We start from the raw sequence: 22,312 nt of genomic DNA, 5'->3' as shown, positions 1-22,312 counted from the left end.
TGATGTCAGAGCATCACGATCTCAGAGAAGACTTCCACAGCTTGAGACTTGCAGTCCTAGAACACATGAGCAGCACGGCAAGTCAGTTACGTATGTTACGGCATCATGTTAACTCTTTTGCTCCTCCGGCCAGAGATCCGAAGATAGATGGAATTTAGTTATTTTTCTTTCTTAGTTATTTAGTTTTAGGCTAGATTTTTCATTAATGTTATTTGAATTCATGTTCGCATTTATTTTTTTTTCCTTTTCATTTCATTGTTTTCCCTTCGTGTATTACATTATGTCAATTTTATTAAAGCTTTTATTTTATGCAATGGCTATGTTCTCTACTATTACTTAGAATGAATTATTATTATGTGAAGTAGAATAGCATGCAATACAAATTAATTAGCTAAATTAATTAGAACAATCTAAAAACCAAATAAAACAAAAACAAAATAATCAAAATATATTCATCTCCTAATTAAGTCTGTGTAGCGCTACTGAAGAAGCCTTGCCAAAAGAACTGTGTGACGAGCGTCACACAATCCATGACGAGCGTCACACCCTTGTGACGAGCGTAACGCCTCTCAGACATGTGAACGTTAGGGAGCCGTTGGAGACGAACGTTACACCCCTACCTTTTTACATTCCCCATTCATTTTTCATTTACCACATTTAATTACTTTTCAACCACTCTTTCTTTTCACCTCCCACATTTTTCTCCTATAAATACCCTCCAAACCTCCTTCTTTCACCACAAACAATTCTCTCATATCAAATATACACTTCTTTTCCTTTTCCAAATCACTCATTCAAAAATTCATTACAATGGCGGGAAATCAAAATTTCGGAAATATCATCTTCCGATCCGGAGATGACAACTATCAGCAAGAGCAATTCGAGCGCTTCCAGCAGCGAGGCGTCGCTCCCACCAGGTACCCCGATTTACCTTGCTTGCAACAATTAGGCTTACTCCAAGGTATCGAGTGGATGCTCCGTAAAGCCGATTTAACCTTCCTTTGCAATCATAACCAACCCACCTACCCTTCCCTAACCTTAGAATTCCTAAGTTCTTACGACTACACCACTCCCGCCGGTGAAGGTGAATTTCTAACCGGTACGGCAACCTTCCGTATGTTTAACACCGAGTACTCTCTAACCCAACGCGAATTGAGTGCCATGCTACAATTTCCCACAGAAGGTCTGCTGCATGCCAGAATCCCTCCAACCTCAAACTGGAACACAGTTCTAGTTTTCGGCCTTTTTAAGAAAATTTCCGGTATAGATACCTACAACTGGGAAGAACTCCTTCTCTCCCACATCCATAACCCCACCATCCGTTATTTTCTCCGTATCCTGCAAAACACACTCTTTGGAAGACCAAACAACAGTAAGGTCAACTCAAAAGAACTCTTTTTCCTCCAGTGCGTTTTCGAATCGGATACTAAGGTAAACGCCGCTTCTTTTCTCTTTCATCATATCCGCACCTTATGTGCTAGAGGCCGGCAACCATTCATAATTGGTGGATTAATAACCTCCATAGCACTTGGCCTGAACCTAGGGGATAAACTCCAAACTTTAGAATCCCTACCACCCCTGTCTATGGATATCAGCTATTGTCGCTCCAGCCGCCTGATTAAAAACAGAGTAGGCGGAGGATACTATCTTATGGTGAACAACCAAGCTGTCCCAAGTGTTGTGCTACCCAATACCACCCTAACGGATGTCACAAACCCGGACCGCCACCTCTATGATCTCAGCGCTCCTGAAACCACCGAGCCTTCACAAACAAACCAGCAAACAGATGAGTTTGAAGAAATGGAACAAGGTGATCATCCGCCAACACAACAATCAGTCCCGCTAAACCCTTCCAGTAATGCAGCCGGCCCATCCTCCCAACGTCGTCGACGAAGACGACCTGCGACCAACGACGACATTATGGATGCTATCGATGGTATGCAGGCACAGAATGCAGATATGATGCAGATGATGCGTCAAATGCAACAGCAACAGGATGCTCGGAATGCCATAACCGACCAGCGGTTTACTGAGTTGTTTAGCAGATTCGACAGCTTAGACATACGTCAAAGATCACCAGGACCAAGAACCAGAGGTGGAAGGCAGCCTTAGTTGTATTTTTCTTTTCATCTCCATTTTGTATTTCTTTCCCTTAAAACATCGAGGACAATGTTTAGTTCAAGTATGGGGGGGAAACATTATTCTTTCCATTCTCATCTTTGTTTCAAGTATGTACTCTCCCTTTTCATTGTTATTTCCCTATAAAAAAAAAAAAAAAAAAACAAAATATTTTTTTTAAGTTAAGCCCTGAATGTGAAAAATTTTCTATTATCTATTTCCCTCAACTTTCTTGAGCCATAACAAAAATTTTAACACACCCAATAAGTATAAAGGTTGCTTACTTTATAAAATTTGAGTGAAATCAAAACAAAATCATTACCATAACAACGCTCTGAGAACCGCAATATGTTAGATCAGGATAAGTACCTATTATACCGAACTCCTTGAACTTTTAGTTCTATGGTAACCCCAAGTAGTTTATACAGAAGTCAGCACCATCTTAATAGCAAACTACGTGGAGAGCCGATGAATATAAGTGAATGATCCCCAAAGTAACATGAAATATACGAATATATCAAGAAATGCACTAATTAAATTAGGTGATCCTTACCAGATCATTTAATCTAAAGGTTGCAGATCATGCAAAAGCACAATACGAAAGATCCATTACGAGTTGGTTCAGTAGGAATCTGGTACTGAACTTGGTAGGGCGGACTACGGTTCGATCCCCCGCAATTTGCAATGGACTGAATAATGAAGGTATCCGACTTATGTACCAGAACTTCTAGCTAAAAGCGGATCATAATCACTAACCGGTTACTCCACTATGTGCGCGAAAAGATAAAGGGCTTAATGTGATTTCGCTAGAATGAAAACGGGTAAAATAAGACTAAAGGAACCAGGATAGCTATCATAGGGTACTTGAACTGATTGGCATAAGGTAGGGTTATCTAAGTTGTAACGGTAGTTGTTGATGTCAAGATTAAACTCAAGTCCTCCTAAACAAAAATCCATTGGCAACCTAGTACGAATTGATGTGTGCTTTAAAAATTTCATCTGGCTAAAACTTTTAACAAGTTCTATACTGAATTTTGCTTGAGGACAAGCAAAGAATTAAGTATGGGGGAGTTTGATAACACGAAATTATATCGCTTTTTAAGACTTAATTCAATTAAATTATATTATCATTTACGCTAGTTTATCTCACTTTATCAGATATTATGCAGTATTCCTCTTCTATTTATATCAGGTACCCATTTTGAAGCAAAAGTGAAAAAGGGAAGAAAAGGAGGTGTAAAAAGGAACAAAAAGGAGAGAAAAGGAACCAAAGGCCAAAGCCCAGCCCAAAGCGCACAAGTCACCAACGCTGTGCCTGTGACGGACGTCACAGGACGCGTGACGAGCGTCACGCGAAGTAGCCTTGTGACGGACGTCACACATGGTGTGACGAGCGTCACACCAGTCCACTAGCTTTTTGGCGCAAGTTACGCTCTCAGAAGAAGGGAAGTAACGTTGAGGACTTCGTGTCCTATTCCCAAGCCGTGAATTTAGCACGCTGAAGACTCGTGGAAAAGAAGAAAAAGGCAGTTAGTAGCACTACTATAAATAGCTACCCTAATCCCTCTCGTTGGAACTCCTCTTTTTGCCGTTTTAGACACACCGAAGCTCTGCCGATTTTCTGTTCAAGCTTTTGCTTAGTTTTTTTTTTCCAGCAGAATTAATATTGTTTATTTTATTTATTTCTTTTGCAAGTTTTATTTTCTTTTTCCCTTGCAATTTATCTTCCCCGTTTTTAGCTTTTAGATATTTTTCGCGTAGTAGTTTCTACACCGGAAACTACTGTGCAACTTTATACCGGATTTAACCTTACGTTATATTCGAGTTTTTTTTATTTCCTTGATTTAATTTACTGTTTAATTGAAGAATCGAAGAACAAATCCTACCGGCTTGTGGAGGAGTGTTCAAGACCATTGTATTACGCATTCAGGTTCTTTAATCGTTATTTAATTTTTAATGTTTTATTCTATTGTTTATTTACATTGCCTGCCTGAAATGAGTCTGTGTATGCATGATAATAATTATTATTTAGTTAGCATGTCTGGCTAATTCGCCTAGGTATCGGTATGTAAAGTAAGCAGAAAAAGGGATCAAGACTAAGTCGGTCTATTCAAACTTAAAATTAGAATCAATCTTTTTATGGTCTTAACTTACAGGTTTAATAACAAGATTTTTTACAAAAGTAAAAGACATAAAGAAGTTGAAACCAACAGAGCGAGAGTTTGAGGTTTTAACTGGACAGTGTAAGTTAGTCATTAAGTCTATCTCAGGGCGAGAGCAAGTTTTTAGAATTAATTAAATTCTGACTTTTTTCCAAAAAGTATTTTTAAAGATTGAATGTGAGGACGAGAGTTAAGCATTTAGATTTAATTGTATAACCTAAGTCAACAGAGCGAGAGTTTGAGATAAGGGTGTTTAAAACGGTCAGTATTTTCTTAAAAAGAGTTTCTGCAACTTTATTGTTTTCAAAATATGATTTTTGACTTAATTATAAGTGACAGCTACATTAATATAAGATCATGGTTTCTTCAACAGAGCGAGAGTTTGAGATAAAACCTTTAACCAATAAAGTTAATCGAAACGATTTATTTTAAGACCGAGAGACCGACAAGGAATTGATTCCCTAGTTTTGACGAACTACATACCGATATCCGTTTTATTAATATTTAATCTAGATATTAGTTTAGTTTTTAGCTTCCTTCCCCAAACAATCAACTATTATTCACCTTAGCTTTACGAAGTAACCTTAGATAACGGTATATCGATTCATAAGTCCCTGTGGGATCGATATCTTTTAAAACTACGCGATAGAACTGTGCACTTGCAGTTTGTATCCCATTCTCGACTCACACAGTCGAGCGATCAGAGATGGCGGTGCTGTAATCGTAACTGCTCCAACAGTATGGTCACGATTTTTCTTATTATGACCCCCTTGACCGTACACAGCATTTGATTCGTTCCTCCCCTGATAGGACTTTTTGGTGCTTGCAGAGGTAGCCACTTGTATCTTTCCACTTCGAATGCCGCTTTCAACCCGTTCACCCGTTAATATAAGTTCAATGAAACCCGATGAGGAACTTCCCAGTAGATGGCTGTAGAATGGGTCAGTCAGTGTACCCATGAACATGTCCACTAATTCTCGATCAGTCATAGGGGGTTTGACTCTGCCAGCCAAATCTCTCCATTTTTGAGCATATTCTTTGAAGCCGAGTAGGCGCCAATTCAGAATTATACTGGTAGTGCTTGTAGAAAGTTGTCGCTAAATCAGTCCAGGTGCGGATGTTAGAGCTTTCGAGCTGATAATACCACTTTAACTGTGTACCAGACAGACTCTCTTGGAAGAAATGGATCCATAGCTTCCTATCAGTGGTATACGGCTGAATCTTTCTCACATAAGCTCTCAGATGCATCTGAGGACAAGACGCACCATCATACTTAGTGAAAGCGGGGACCTTGAATTTGCGGGGAATGACCACATCAGAGACCAGACCTAAACCTTCGAAATCCAGACCGGGCGCCTTCTGACCCTCCATAGCTAGCATGCGTTCTTCCAGCAACTTATACTTATCATCTTTTGGAGAGTACTGTTCATTTTCATAATCTTCATCGTCGTCCTCAGGGTTGAAGGGATCAACATTCTCCTCTTCCGAATCATTTTCTGTCTCCTCCTCTTGATCTTTCGGAATTCTAATCTTGACTCCTGCGGCCTGTCCTTTAAGCCTTCTTCCCGGGTTAATGTAACTCACATCTTTCTTGTCTTTCTTCTTCTCGAGCAAGAGAGCCTTCAGCTCATCCTGCCCCTTGGATAAGTTCAAGATCATCTCCTGGAATTGAGCATTCTGAGCCTGGAGATCTTTGACAGTTTGTTCGAGATCCATCTGTTTGTTTAGAAGGAAGACCGTGAGAACATTGATCCTTTAGAATACTTGTTATGCAATGTTATGTTATGCTATGCAATGTATGAAATGTTTTCAAGGACTTTTGGATTTTAACTTTGCGTAAACCACCAAAAGAGGGAAACTTTTATTAATAATTTCTTTAATCAATGTTCATTACAAAAAATAATAGAAAATACAATGAAAGCTCAAGTCTCCCAGGGACGGCTTCTTTTTGGGCGGAGATATGCATTGAGTCTTCATTCCTCATTAAGCTGGCTTGTGAGCTCTAATACTTTCTTCCTTTCTGCACCGAACTGAGTTTCAAAAGTATCCCTTTCCTCTCTCAACTGGATCCAGGATTTCTTCAATTCTTCAACATTGGTAGGCATATCTGGATAAGGAATGATCTGAGGGGCACCTCCTTCAACTTTTGGTTCGACAATCAGAGGTCCGATTGCAAGATATGGCATGGTAAGCTCACGAGCTCTGGCGCCTACCCATCTGAGATAAGGTTCCATAGGAATAGAGTTTTTCTGTCCTAAAGTACTTCTTTTCACCATGCCCCAAGCTCGTACAAACCTTTGACGGAGACCTTGAGAGTCGTTGTCATAGTCAAACACAGTGCCTTGAATAATTATTTCATGTGGACCATCTCTTCGAGCATAACCAAACTGGCGTAGGGCTAGAGCTGGGTTATAAGTAATACCTCCTCTTATCCCCAGGAGTGGCACGTTAGAGAATTGTCCACAACGGTCAATGATGATAACATTTTCTTTGGGTTGGGGACACCAATGGATGTCTGAATGGGAGAGCGACATTATCCTTTGAGACCATTTCAAATTTTGCTCATTCTTCAAGACTGATTGAGGAAGGTGCGAAATAAACCACCTAGATAATAAAGGTACGCAGCACATGAGAGTCCCTTGCCTTTTCATAGTACGAGTGTGAAGGGAATGCAAAATGTCTCCAAGCAAGGTGGGCATAGGGTTATGAGTGAGAAATATCTTAACAGCATTCATGTCTATGAATTGATCCGGATTAGGAAATAGCACCAAACCATAGATTAGTAGGGCTAGAACATCTTTGAAAGCATGGACATTCATAACTTTTAGGAATTCTCGGGCCTTATTTATCAGAAATTTGGCAAGTAAACCCTTAACTCCACTTCTTGTTACCCAATTAGTTTCAATGTCGGATTTTGTCATGTGTAAAGCCGCGGCAACTTCTTCCGACTTCGGAATCTTTTCTAAACCACTGAAAGGTATTTGATCAAGGATAGGTATCCCAAGCAGCCTGGAGAATTCTTCTAATGTGGGTACCAACTGATAATCTGGGAAGGTGAAGCAATGATGTTTAGGATCGAAGAACTGGAATAGCACTCTCATCATATCTTCTTTGAAACCGGTGGTAACTAAATTGAGGAGAGAACCATGTTTCTTGATGAACTGAGCATGATTGGGAAGCTCTGACACTAAACTCTTGAGTTGAGGAGAGATCGCTACAAGATTGATCTGGATGGTCTTCCTGGAAGCCATAGCCTGTTTAACAGAGCAAAGTTAAATCCCTAAGTCCTTGAAATGGTTAGAACAATGTCATGATGTTATGACGTTATGATGTTATGATGTTATGATGTTATGTAAGTAACAAACACAAACAAGTCCCACCGCAATCATTCCTAGGTTTTAAGGCTTGCATGAGTTCCATAGGTAAGTACCCTCCCCACTGAAGTTTGGTTGGTTCCACCTGTCCTAGAATAGTAACCGGGTTCTAGAAGGATCTCAAATCATCGACCTTTCCTTAAGTCCACTTCAGTGCAACACCAAGCGGTTGACCAAAATTTCCTTAAAGTCCAATCTCAAAGAGTGTAGTATCGAGTATCAACCAACCCCAGTCGGAACCGAAGTCGGTTATCTCACTACTTTCTAATGGCTAGGATGAGTCAATTAGGGTGTTAAAGGTCTGGTTAATGCTTTGATGACACCACGCAGACGCCAAATTTTTCCTCAAGTAAACATGAGGAACATCAGGACATCTAAAGTGTCACATTAACCGTAGCCATCATTTTAACCATTCCAGTATACGACGGACAGTCGCGATGATCTCTTGCTACTTACCTAAGGTACACTAGATCCGGGTGTAGGATCTTTCACTCAAGTATAGAATACCCAAACAGACCCTTAAAAGTAAATCAGGCAAAGGAACAATTTGAAAACATAAATGATCTTATCTTTAAGGTAACCTCTCTTTTTAAGACTCCCCAGCAGAGTCGCCAGTTCTGTCATACGGTGAACTGACTTTTGTGTTTTTGCTTTGGAAAGCAAATGTCGCGGATAGCAAGAGTCGCCACCGACTTTTATTTTATCCAATAAGGAAAGGCGGAAAAGAACAGGAAAGACCTTGATTAGATTTTGAGTTCGGGAGGTACATTATACAAAGGGAAGGTGTTAGCACCCTTTGTATCCATGGTTATCCATGGGCTCTTAATTGCTTAGCTCACTTATGTTTTCTTTGTTCGAGAAAGTGTTTGAGAAATGTGGTGTGTTTAGAAAATATTTTGAAAGGAGAGTTTAACTTTATAATGATTCTTGTACGAATGTATACAAAGTGTTTATCTCGTTTGATTTTGAAAGATGTTTAGAAAAATATAACTCGGCAATGATTCTGGTGCGAATGTATACCAAATGGTGATTTTCTAAAAGATATTTTGAAAAGTGGGAGGTGTGAAAAGTATTTTAAGTTGTGAGGAGCGTTTAAGAGTTATACCTAACCAAGGTCTTTATAGGTATTTCCTATCCTTATGAGGGTAAAACTGTCCTTACTATTGAGAAGTAAGTAGTCTTATCCTTTGGATGTAAAGGGACATCGTGGGGTCGTCGATCGGTCATTGAAGGCAACATTTGTAAGGATACCTTAGCATTCGAAGGGACGATCATCATTTAACTGTAGGCTACCACGAAGGGTCATCGAGGGACAAAGTCATGTATTCGAAGGCAACATTCGAGGGACTATGATGATTTAACCGAAGGGTCTTTGCTAAGTGTATCCCCACATTCGCGGGACATGGCCGCAATATCGTAAGGCAACAAAGAGAGGGCCCAGATCATATGTTCGAAGGCAATGTAATCAGTCAAGTAATTAAAATGAATCTTCACAAGGGTATCCCACAAATAAAGTGGAATACCTAGCAAACTGTCTCTTCAGGAGTATGTGAACCCTCACAAAAATTCAACAAACGGGTTAGAATACCAAGCTAGGGTGCAACCAAGAGTTGCACCAAACAAAAGAATCACAGCAATAATAGTGTCAGGCAAACAGTGTGTAGGTGCAATAGGAAACATGTCAATCAAGTACAGAACAGATTAGAATGCAAATGAAAAAACACATATTGTCATGTTCGCTACTGCCTCGCCTAGCGAAGGTTTGGCGAACCCTCGCTACATGTTCGCTCAGCGAAGTGCTGGCGAACGGCTGCGGGTTTGGAGTTTTTCTTTGATAACAGTGCGATTTCAGGAACCCTAAACCCTATGGCATCCATTACAGAAATTACATGGTTAAATATTCAAGATATCGTGTTACACATTCATGCATACTTAAAACCATATGCAAAACCTAATGAGAAATTCAATCATAATGCCTCATGTATTTGCAGATATCAAATTAGGAGCATAAAATTAGTGGGGGTGTGGCAAACCTGTTTGCAATTGCAATTGCACCGTTGAACTCGCAGATTACTCTTATGGTTTGTACCAGATTGAGTTGAGTGGAGGTAACCTTTGTGCAAATGAGTTTCTTTCGGGGTATCCGGGGGTTACTCTGAATTCTCTTCGTGGGCCTCCAGGGTTTTTCCGGTTGCCTCTGTTAGGGTTTGCTTGTTCCCTCTCGGTCCACCGTCTATCTCTGTCTGTATCTCTTTTTCTGTGTGAAGTTCTGGTATTTATAATAATTATGTCTTGGTGGGCTCAGAATTAAGCCCAAAATTTTCTGGTATTCGTGAGCTCGCTAGGCGAGTGAGCTAGCGAAGTATTTGCTAGGCGAGCAGCTAGCGAAGGAATGACGCGTGGGCTTCGCCCAGCGAAGGGTTTGCTCGCCTAGCGAGCATGCCAGTTTAGGTCATCTTCTGGATTTGGTAACCTGTGCGCTGGACCTCTGTTCCTTTAACATTAATGTCTTGAAAATGGATTAGAATGTCTTGAAAAATGTCCTGAAAACTTAACGGGCAAATTTTGGGGTATGACAGTAGGTTTTAACTCCTTATATAGAAATGAACTATGGGCTTTTCTCCTTAGATAATATCTTTGAATTTGTCCATAATTAATGTAGAATCTATTGGATATTTGATTTTCTCATTGAATATCTCCAACAAGATATGATTTGTTTTAATTTAAATTCAAATTCAAATCTTCGTTTAAATATGAATTGAACTCCACCCAGCTGTCAAAAAAAACATTTAATCATATTTTTAAATCAATAAAAATAAAATCTAACAAATCTTCTGTAGAATATACTCCAAAATGCAACATTTCGGCGCCTGTTGCACAAGGCCCGAATGTCATACCAACATGTTGGAGCGTCACGCTTAACATGTGTGCTTTTTGCAGCTTCATACAGCTTTAGCAAGCTAGACCAATCTTGAACACTTGGACACTTCTCCAAATTGTTGTTTTTCTAAAATGCAACCAATTTAAAGGGTCAATCTAATAGGAACAACAATCTCCCCATTTGGCAAATTATGGAAAAACAACTCTTCGAGATAAATAACACTTCTTCTAAGTGGCAGTCAGTAAATGTACTGGATCTTCAGAACAATTCAGCAACAATATCTTCTATGTATCATAGTTAAGCACCAGAAACAACAGAAGTCAGAAGCATCAACATTCAGATGCTTACACATAGTTCATTCAGTTTGCTCCAAACCAAACAGAAAATCATGCAATAAGTCATAGACTTAGTCATGCACTAACCTAGTATCTCATAATTAGTAGCATACAATCCTATTAACTAATATATATCATTATAAAATCATTCACATACTTAGTCATGCACACAAATTTAGTTAGTAGTTGATATCAGAATAATAACGAGTACTATTAACACACATATATTTGTTTTCACAGATAAAAGGATCAGGCCCAGAAGTCATGCCCATTGTTCTAGCATGTAGCACATCATAAACACTTACCAAAGATGGTTAGTACTAAACAAAAACTTGTGTTACCTCAGAACTCGGAAACACACCACTCCCCCTTGTTTCCATAATTTGGAAAAGGTATAGAAAGAACAACTATCTTCAGAGGTCATAATAACATCCAACCCAGAGTAATACAAAATAGTAGTATATAGTCAAAATACATAGGTAGATACCCATGAGGAATACGACCATCCCTAACTTCAATCTCTTATAAGATCCAATAGTGTATTCATCATTTTTAAGCTTCATAAGCCTATTATACACCATTTCCAAAAAAAAATTGCAACCTTATTTGCAAATTCTCCTTCTTCTATAGTTTCCTTTCTCATACTCTTTATCAATAGAGGGAACCTTGATTCTGTCCAATCAATTGAAATTTGATGATGAAAGTTTCACATACTTTCTTCCATCAAACACTTTCCTCGGCTCATTGACCAACTTATCATAACCAGGAACATCATCAGAAACAGTATTCATGGTTTCTTCTCCTAGCTCCCTTCCAGCTTCAAACCTTCTTTGAAGATCACACTTCCATTTCTACATAATATTCTCATAAAGGAGAGACACGTTACAAAGACCAACATCCTTAGTAACCCCTTAATTTCTTGGTTCATACCTATTGAGAAATGCACTATGCACATCCATCTGATATAGTTTAAACTTCATAAAAACTATCGGTCTTGGACTTAAGCTAATGGTTCCATGAAGGGAAAGACAATCACGGATATTCCCATCTTAATTATAAAATATCATAGAGTTTATTGATTTGTCAAAAGAAATTTTCTCCATAGTAAGACCACTGAGATCACAAACTTCATCGATATGGGGAGTCATATCATATATAGATTGTATGCCCTTGGTAAATAATCCACACACCTAGATATCTATAACACAAACTGAACATAGGCTTTCATCCTCACTTATCATATATTTATACAATGTCTCCATATGATCATGGGTATTAACCATACCACCATCTCCCTTAGCAGAATCAACCTCAACATCTTTTTGGATATGATCATCATTCTCCTTAGGCTTTTGAGACTTTGTTAACATGTATGATAAGATGTCTAGAACATTTTTATCAACATCATGATTTCCTATATTGGATTCCTGGGATTCTTCACTAACAAGCATGTGAATGAGATGATTTTTCTCATCGCACCATACAAGAGTGGGACTTCAATCACAACTCCTCAAGTAACTAGATCATTCTTATCAGTCAGTGGAAAGTCGTGGAGAGGAATATCTAGAACAAATTGCTTTTTAAATAGCTTGCGAATGGTCTTCAAGATATTAAGAGTAATACCAATTCCAATTTTTCCAAACACACATACATGTTTTTGGTTAAACAAATCTCCAAACATATGAGAAGGAATGCCATAATTCATTTTCTTATTCAACTCTTTCTTCTAAACCACTATTGTTTATATGTTTGGAGGACCTCCAGCCTGACCACCAACCTTCCCTTCAATGATAACTCCTTGCTCGAGTCTCGAAAAGTCCATATGTGGTAAATCAGAAGTATGGATGAGATGTTGGTCCATCCTGAATGAGATATTGGTTTTATTCTCATCTTGACACACATCATAAATTTTACCTTCTTCAATCTTGAGTTTTGGAAAACCCTTGACACCATATTCAAATATCACCTCTTTCACTATATTAACCTTGGATGAGGGCTGAGAAATCCACATATAAAAAATGTCTTTTGATCTTGAACCCTTCATTAACACAATGTGATCTTTGCTAGAGATAATACATTCTGACTTGTTATAGTTAACATTCAGACCTTGATCAAATAATTAACTTATGCTGATCAAGGTAGCAGTTAATCCCTCTACTAGCAGCACATCATCCAGACATGGTAAATATGGACTCACCATCTTGCTTATCCCCTTTATTCTTCCTCTAGTTCTATCAACAAATGTGACATAACTATTAGAATAATGCTTTAACTCTTCAATATAGATCTTTTCACAAGTCATATATTGTGAACATCCACTATCAAAATACCAATCCTTTCTAGAAGAAACTCTAAGAGGAATACGAGCTAAGATACATTTTACATATTCCTTGGGTTTCCACACTTTCTTAGCTTAAGTTTTCTTCCCTTTCTTTCCTTTGGACTTTGGTTGACTATAATATTGAGGATATCCATAGACTTTATAGAAAAAAGGTCTTATATGGTCATATCTTCCATAGTGGTGACACCTCCAAGATGATTTCTTATTGCGCTTCTTGTGAGGGTGCACATGTTGAGTACAATGCTGAGACATATGGTCCACCATCTAAAAATCAGTCTTCTTCTTAGGCGGGAGTTTAATCTTTTTGTTCATGAAACTATAGTCAAACCCTATAACCTTCATATTCCCTTTCAAGGTATCATTCAATATATATGAGTTGTTGTTCCTCATATGTACAGATTCTGGCATATTTTCAAGTTTGGAGTTTAACAATGTGACTTCTTCTTCCAGAACTGTAATGGTTGATCCAACCTTCTCTTTTTCAACGAGTAGAGAACTTATGGTTTTGTTTTGTTTCTCTTCTCTCAAGCAAGATTCCTTCCATTCAGTGAGTAACTCTCTATATGTTTCAGCAAATTCTTCTACTGATATTTCTTCAACACGAGACTCACAACATCAATCATACTTTCTAGTGAAGGCCATCACTTTATTGTATGTTTCTTATTCATCATCAGATTCAGACCAGATGGTTGACAATCCCCTTTTCTGATTCTTTAGAAAAGTAGGACTTTCAAATTTTGTGTGACCAAACCCTTAACATTCATAGAATTGTGTTCCTTTGCCTCTACTAGGTTTGTCTTCATCTCTGTTTTTGCTCTGGGGATTGATCTCAGACACTTTGTCGTAGACATTTGTCCTCCACTTACTTTCCAGATCTTTAAGAGAATTGTTGAACTTTCTTCTAATAAAAGCTATAGCATCTGAAAAGTTTTCTTCAATATCCTTCTCACCTAGATCTTCATCTTTATTAGTGTTGGATACAAAAGCAAACATTTTTTTTTATTTTTTGATATATCACTTATAGCCATCTCAAAGGTTTGTAAAGAGCCAAAGAGTTCATCAATTCGATTTTTCTTAAGTCTTGAGTTTCTTAAATGGTTGTAACCTTCATGTCAAACTTCTTAGGTAGAGATCTGGGTATCTTTCTAACTAGCTTCTCTTCAGACATATTCTCTCCCAAGACAAAGGAATGAATGGATATATCACGAAGATGAATATGGAATTCAAATATAGATTCATCTTCCATCATTCTCAAACTTTCAAACTTTATTGTGAATAGCTGCAACTTTGACATACTCACTTTGGAAAATTGAAAAATCAGACTTTTAACAGAAATACAAAAAAAAATAAGACTTTTTCATGGAAACTAAAAAATCATGCATTTCAAAAAAAAGAATCGGAAAATCAGATATTGGGGTGGGTGGCGGCAACAGATCAGAAGGTTGCATGGCGGCGAACAGGCCGCGCCGGACGGTGGAGTCCGGAGTAGGGAATGGAGGTCGCACAACGGGTGCCATGGCAACGAGCTAGACCTTAAGGCGAAGGCGTGATTCACGCCAGAGGGAGAAGCACCGCGGGTCAACAACGACAGTAGTACCGGCTGGTCGGGGGTTGGGCAGTTCTGGACAGTTTCAGCACTTTTTGAGTTCTCGGGATTTTTCGCTGATTTTTGAGCAATTTTTTAGATTAATGACCTCATGGTAACCTTAAGGTCACTTTTGAGTAAATTGAGTTAAACTGTAAACCCTTAGAGTCCAATAGAGTCATCTCCTATGAAGAGTTGCCCTTGTAGCACTTTTGAAACACTTTAGAGTATTTTTAGATATCCCATAATCGTTTTGAGAGTTGAGAGTCGTTGTTGAGCTATTTTTGAAACTTTTTGAGAACTCTATTAAGCTATAACTAATATAATTAAATTTTTAAGAATTTTTGAGTAATTTTGATGAGTTTGAGTTGTTGAGTAATAACATAACTCCACTCCTTTAAGATGAATAATAATTATTTTTAAATTATATTTTAGAGATTAATAATCTGGTGGGATTATAGTGAGACCTGTGATTGGCAATATTTTGCTTCAAGAGTGAAACCATATTTTTTGATGATGATATTTTGAGGAAGGTGACTTTGATGATGACTTGCGATGATTGTTGAGTTGCATGCTTACTTTTATACATGATCATGTATGCATATATTTTTGGAATTAGGTAGGACTTCAGTCCAGTGATGGCCAGGTTCAGAGAGGAACCATGGAGGTCATATATCTAAATAGGACACGATTCAAGAGGAACCGGAGACACGATCAATCAGTAACATACATTTGACCCCAAAAACATGGCACCACATGCATATTGATGAAGGAGTTGGTGGCATTAAAATTTGCATAATAAATTTGAATTGTGATTGCGCTTTGTGTGAATAATATACTTGAGATTATTATTGTTTACCATCGTACTATTGATTTTCACTATTAACATTTGTAAGGTGTATTCTCACCTATTTATTGTTTATTTTATTTTGTTGAATATGCTGTTTCTATTGTAATGCTGATGAATCTATAAATCACCATATTTTTTAGTGCATCAACACATTTGAGATTTAGGATGATATCCTAATTGGATAAAGGTGCAACACAACCAACAATATTGGATGGAGGAAATCAAGTGGATAGAAAGATACACCAAAGGTAAAAGTTGAAAAGCTGCCATCATGAAGATTGCCACTGTTGAGACCATCTATGGAATTTGGAAATATATGAATGATCCTTGTTTTGATAGAAATATAGATCACAACAATATAGTTAGCAAAATTACATACAATATTTTTTATAGGGGTTGTATGCGGTCTAAACTTAGAGGTCATATTGCTAATATGATGATGTAGCTTAGGGTGTTTTTCTTTGGTTGTCCTTTTCTCTGTTTAGTGGGCTGGATCTTGCGATCACCATGTTTCATTGGTTTTTTGAATCATATATATTATTTTGATTTGATTAAAAAATGTGTTATATAATTTTAAATTTATACTGACTATGAAAATTGACCTGCATAAGAGGCATATAGTTCATATCTAACGGAACTTGTTAGATGTTTTCTCAAACTGGTTTTTAAGATCTCCATTTGAAGTCATAGGAACACCAACCACATGCAGAATTGAAGCAACCATAATCAACAAAGTTTGTTATTGAAATTGTACACTGAAATGCAATATAAGGTTAATCAGATAAATGTAAAAAAAACTTTTGAAGAATGAAATAGCTGAATCGATAAATAGAATGGTATAGTAAATTCAGAAATATTTTAAGACGTGAAAATCAAATACATTACCGACTTAAGAATGAACCAAAGAGTTTTTGTTATAGTATACTTAAGTCGGATACTAAATACGGTATTACTATTAATGAATAATAATTAATAAAATTAACTATGTAATTGAATGGAAGATATGAGGTGATGATTTTATTCATTTTTTTACCGACTGGATCCATAATCTGTAACACTTTAGATAAATATAGAATGGAAGGATAAGGATGGAAGAATCACACGTGTGAAGAGTTTGAAGATTGCTGCTTAAAAATCAGCGAGTTTTCTATGAAGTTGGGATTTAGGAACCTGTTGCAAACTTCTAATCACCAATCCATCGCTTCTCTTCGCATCCATTTAATGTACTCCTATATCATTATTCAATTCTGAAGAAAAAAAATGAAACTATGAGTAAATTAATTAACAAAATAAATAAAGAATGAAGGAATGTGGGAGAAGAAGTAGAGGATGAAAAAGCAAAAGAGAGTGAGAATCAAAATGAGGTGAATGAACTTGTGCGGTGTAGGAGGAGGTGAAGAGAGATGGTGAGGGTATGAAGCTGAGAAACTCAAAGGGTCAGTGTATTTTATTGGGATGCACGTATGACTTTTGCACTAACCAATATTTTCATTTATTGTGCACCTAGGTATATGAAAATGGGAAATTTTGTTGACAAAGTTACTGAAAAATGAAACAGTATTAGTTGAGTTGTAATAATGATTAGCATTGACAAATTACAATTAAGGGTATGAAAAACACCTTAATATTAGCATTGACAAATTTGATGTTTAGAGATATTGTGAATTCCGTTGTGAGATTTTAAAAAATATTCATGAAGTTGCATATTGTGTTTGTGAGTAACATCCTAAGTGGTGAATTTTATCTCTTATATTAAGAGTCTGGTTTAGGGTGTTACATAGGGGTATCAGAGCAGGTCGGTCCGTCCGACTAGGTTTTGTAATTTTATCTATTTCCTAGTATGCGATAAGTTTTTTTAACGCTATTGATGCAATATTTCTTCTAATTATTATTTGTTGTTATAGAGAGAAATGGTTGGAAGAAATGATCATGCAACCACTGATGCCTTGACAGCTCTGGCCCAGTGATGGGACAAGCTTTGCAAGCTAAACAGAATCCACAGGCTAAAGGTAATAAATCTCGTGGACTGAACAGGTTTCAAAGAAACAATTCTTCAAACTTTAAGGGAAGGTGTGATCCAGAAGGTGCTTAGGTTTGGTTGCAAGAGATCTAGAAAATATTCCGAGTGATGGTTTGTGAATGCGTTCAAAAGGTTCTTTATGGTACTCATATGCTGTCAAAAGAGATTGAATACTGGCGGGATAATGCAAGACAATGGTTAGAAGCTAGTGGTATTGAGATTACTTAGGCTGTGTTCAGAGCTTCATTCTTAGAGTAATATATCTCGGCTAATGCGCGCAACAAGAAAAAGATTGAGTTCCTTGAGCTTAAGCAAGTGAACATGTCTATTATGGAGTATACTACTAAATTTGAAGAGTTGTCTAAGTTCTTTCCTCATTACAATGGGGTAGAAGTTGGAGGGTCCAAATGCATCAAGTTTGAAAGTGGACTTCGCCCAGAGATTAAGCAGTTTATCGGATACCAGAAGATTCTCCAGTTCTCTATTCTAGTTAATAAATGTCATATTTATGATGAAGACAATCGTGCTAAATTTATTCATTACAAAAGTGTTAGTAATAAGAGGAACGGTAATCAGAAATGCAGAAAGTTGTATGTTGTTCTAGACGGTAAGGGTAAATAGAGGTTTCGGCAGAGGAATAATGGTAGTAATAGTCAAAGTGGGTGAGGTGCTCTTGCTCCTATCGAGTGTTTCAAATGTGGGGTAATTGGTCATCGTGTTTCAGAGTGTACTGCAATATTATACTTCAAATGTATGAAGGCAGGAGATAGAGTTGTTGAATGCAAGGGTGTTGTTATGGTTTATTTCAATTGTGGGGAGATTGATCATATTAGTACACAGTTTCAGAAACCCATGAAAACTCAAGATGTGAAATTTAGTGGAAAGGTATTTACTCTCAGTGGTGCAGAGGCTTCAAAATCTGATAGTTTGATTTGAGGTACTTATTTTATTAATGATATTCCTTTGATTACTATCATTGATACTGGTGTGACACATTCTTTTATATCAGTTGATTGTGTGAAAAGATTGATTATTACGATGTCTGCTATGAATGGAGGTATGGTCATTGATACTTCAGCTAATGGGTCGGTGACTACTTTGTTGGTTTGTCTGAATTGCCCTTTGACAATATACAGTAGGGACTTTGGTATTAACTTAGTTTGCTTACTAGTGAGTCAACTTGATGTTATCTTGGGGATGAAGTGGTTAGAGTTCAACCGTATTTATATTGTCTTGAGTTCATGGAAGATAAAGATCCTCAGTTTATATTTGCTAGTCAAGTAGAAGATTTCTTGAAAGAGGAAGCCCAAATGTTTACGATGTTTTCTTCTTTTCAAGTTGATAGTAAAACGACATTGGATGATTTGCTTGTAATGTGTGAATTTCTAGATGTGTTTCCATATGACATTACAGATCTACCACCCGAGAGAGAGGTTGAGTTCTCCATAGATTTAGTACCCGATACTAGACCCATGTCGATGATACCTTACAAAATGTGTCCAGCAGAATTGGGTGAACTAAAGAGTCAATTAGAGGAACTACTTGAGAAGAAATTTTTCAGACCAAGTGTATCACCTTGGGGAGCCCCAATGTTATTAGTGAAAAAGAAAGACGGCAGTATAAGGTTGTGTGTTGACTATCGCCAGCTAAACAAGGTTACTATCAAGAAAACATATCCTCTTACTAGGATTCATGACCTCATGGGTAAGTTGGAAGGAGCTTGTGTATTCAGTAAGATTGACTTGAGGTCGGTTATCATCATATCCGAGTGAAGGATGAAGATATCCCGAAGACTGCGTTTAGGACACGATATTGTCAATATGAGTACTCAATGATGTTGTTCGGTGTGTCTAATTCCCCAGGTGTATTTATGGAGTATATGAATAGGATCTTCCATCCCTATTTAAATCACTTTGTGGTACTGTTTATTAATGATATTTTGTTGTATTCTAAAACAAATGAAGATCATGCAGGGCATCTCCGTACTATACTCTAGGTTTTGAAAGATAAGAAGTTGTATGAAAAGTTATCCAAATGTGAGTTCTATTTGCGGTAAGTGAGCTTTCTCGGTCATGTGATTTCCAGTGGTGGTATATCGATTGATCCTTCTATGGTAAATACAGTGCTACAGTGGGAGACTCCGAAGTCAGCTACTGAGATCAGAAGTTTCTTAAGGTTGGTTAGTTACTGCTGAATATTTATCGAGGGTTTTTAGAAGCTAGCTCTATCTTTGACTCAGTTAAATCGAAAGGGTCAAGCTTTTGTGTGGGATGTCCAGTGTGAAGAAAAATTCTAGGAACTAAAGAATAATTTAATAATGCCAATTTTGATATTACCAGACCTGAAGGAACCTTTTATGGTATATTGTGATGCATCCAATATGGGTTTAGGTAGGGTACTTAAGCAAAATGGACAGGTGGTATCTTATGTTTCACGATAGCTGAAGATTCATTAGAGGAACTACCCTACTCCTGATTAGAGTTGGTAGCTATGATATTTAGGTTGAAGATGTGGAGACATTATTTATTTTGTTATAGATTCGAAGTATCCATTGATCATAAGAGTTTGAGATATTTGTTTGATCAAAATGAACTGAATATGAGATAGGGGATATGGTTAGATTTTTTAAAGGACTATGACTTTAGTTTGAATTACCATCCCGATAAAGCCAATATTGTAGCAGATGCTTTGAGTCATATGTCCTTGCACACGTCAGCATTAATGGCTAGAGATTTGGATTTGATTGAGCAACTCAGAGATTTGAGCTTGGTGTGCAAGGTGACTATTGACAATGTGAGGTTGGGAATGCTGAAGTTGGCTGGTGGTTTTCTTGATGAGATCAGAGAGGGTCAGAAGCTGGATGTAGCTTTGGTTGATCTTTTGTCATCAATTAACCAAAATGAAGATGAAGACTTTAGAGTTGACAAGAATGGGATCTTAAAGTTTCAGAATAGAGTTTGTGTACATGATATGAATGAACTTAAGAAGACGATTTTGGAGGAGAATCGTAGAAGTAGTTTGAGTATTCATCCTGAGGCTACTAAAATGTACCAAGACCTTAAGAATGATGTTTTGGTGGCCAAGGATGAAGAGAGGTGTTGCATAGTTTGTTTATGCGTGTTTGACTTGCCAAAAGTAGAAAATTGAGCATTAGAAGCCGTCTGGACAGATGCAACAGTGGAAGTGAGATAGTATCTCGATGGACTTTGTGTCCGGTTTGTTAAATGCTCCTAGATGATTTGATGCGATTTAGATGATTGTGGATAGACAGACGAAATCGTAGCATTTCATCTCGATTAAGATCAGTTTTCTATTATAGAAGTTGGTTGACATTTATATTGTTATGATTGTAAAGATGCATGGAATTTCGTCGAGTATTGTATCTGACAGAGACCTGGGATTCATGTCCAAGTTTTGGGAGATTTTGCAGGAGGGTTTGGGTACTAAGTTGAGGTTGAGTTCTGCCTATCATCCATAGACTGGTGGTTAGACTGAGAGAACTATCCAGTCAGAGGACTTATTGAGGGCTTAGTCTTAGAGCAAGGAGGTGTTTGGGATGGTTTTTTTTCCATTGATCGAATTTATGTATAATAACAACTACCATTATAGTATTGGAATGACACCATTTGAGGCTTCGTATGAGAGGAGGTGTGTGACTCATTTGTGTTGGTATGAGTCTAAAGAGAGTGTTGTACTTGGACCAGAGATTATGCAGTTGACAACTAAGAAGGTGAAGATGGTCCAAGAGAAGATGAAGGCGTCTCAGAGTAGGCAAAATAGTTACCATGATAAGCAAAGGAAGGCTCTTGAGTTCCGAGAAAGTGACCATGTATTTATGAGAGTCACTCATGTGACTAGTGTTGAACGTGTGCTGAACTAAAAAGCTTACTCCTTGCTTCATTGGTCCATATCAGATTACCCAATAAGTTGGATTTGTTTCCTACAGGATGGCCTTGCCACCATCTCTTTCGAATATGTATTATGTTTTACATGTATCCCAACTCAAGAAGTATATTCTTAATCCATCTCATATAATCCAAATGGATGATGTACAAGTGAGGGATAACCTAATTGTCGCGGTGTCACCCATGAGGATTGAGGATCGAGAAGTGAAGCAACTAAGAGATAAAGAGACTGCTCTAGTGAAGGTTGTTTAAGGAGGACCTGTTAGGGGTAGCATGACCTAAGAGATGGAGATCCGGGTGAAAGAATCTTATCCGGATGTGTTTTTGCCAAGTAATTTTTTAGGACGAAAATCTTTATAAGTGGGAGAAAATTATAACACCCCGATTTTTTAAGTAATATTTAATTTAATTTTTGGAGTGTTTATGTCTAAATTTTGGTTATTTTGGTGTTCTGAAAGATTTAGGGATATTTTAGTAAATTTGAAATTACTGTAAATATAGAGTGTAGGAATAAAATAGAATTTATTTAAATTATTAGAGATAATTAGATAATTTTAATTATTTAGTAATAATTGGAGAAAATAGAATTATTAAGGATAATTCAAATTTTCGAGAACTTTTGTTAAAATATTTATTTAATTGAAATTTCTATTTAATTAAAATAATATAAATATAGGAATTGAGATTTATGGGGTAAAATTAGAAGTTTAATAAAATTTGAGTGTCAGGGAGTAATAGTCA

General features: G+C 37.3%; 1 protein-coding gene across 1 annotated transcript; it reads left to right on the top strand.

Annotated features, from left to right (window-relative positions):
* The first annotated feature begins 17,996 nt into the window (after positions 1-17,996).
* LOC127102149 (uncharacterized) lies at positions 17,997-18,602 on the top strand. The gene is made up of 2 exons (XM_051039554.1): positions 17,997-18,279; positions 18,391-18,602. The coding sequence occupies exons 1-2, from the start codon at positions 17,997-17,999 to the stop codon at positions 18,600-18,602; spliced, it is 495 nt and encodes a 164-aa protein (XP_050895511.1).
* The last annotated feature ends 3,710 nt before the right edge of the window (positions 18,603-22,312 follow it).

This window comes from Lathyrus oleraceus, chromosome 7 (genome assembly GCF_024323335.1).
Source record: "Lathyrus oleraceus cultivar Zhongwan6 chromosome 7, CAAS_Psat_ZW6_1.0, whole genome shotgun sequence".
Classification (NCBI taxonomy): Eukaryota; Viridiplantae; Streptophyta; class Magnoliopsida; order Fabales; family Fabaceae; genus Lathyrus; species Lathyrus oleraceus.
This window is presented reverse-complemented; position numbering and strand designations above follow the sequence as displayed.

What these genes read in the sequence shown, in the direction of transcription:
- LOC127102149 (XM_051039554.1), top strand. Translation starts at nt 17,997, where the DNA reads ATGGAGTATACTACTAAATTTGAAGAGTTGTCTAAGTTCTTTCCTCAT. An exon ending in TGTTGTTCTAGACGGTAAGG is followed by an intron (nt 18,280 to 18,390) that starts GTAAATAGAGGT and finishes ATCGTGTTTCAG; the next exon opens with AGTGTACTGCAATATTATAC.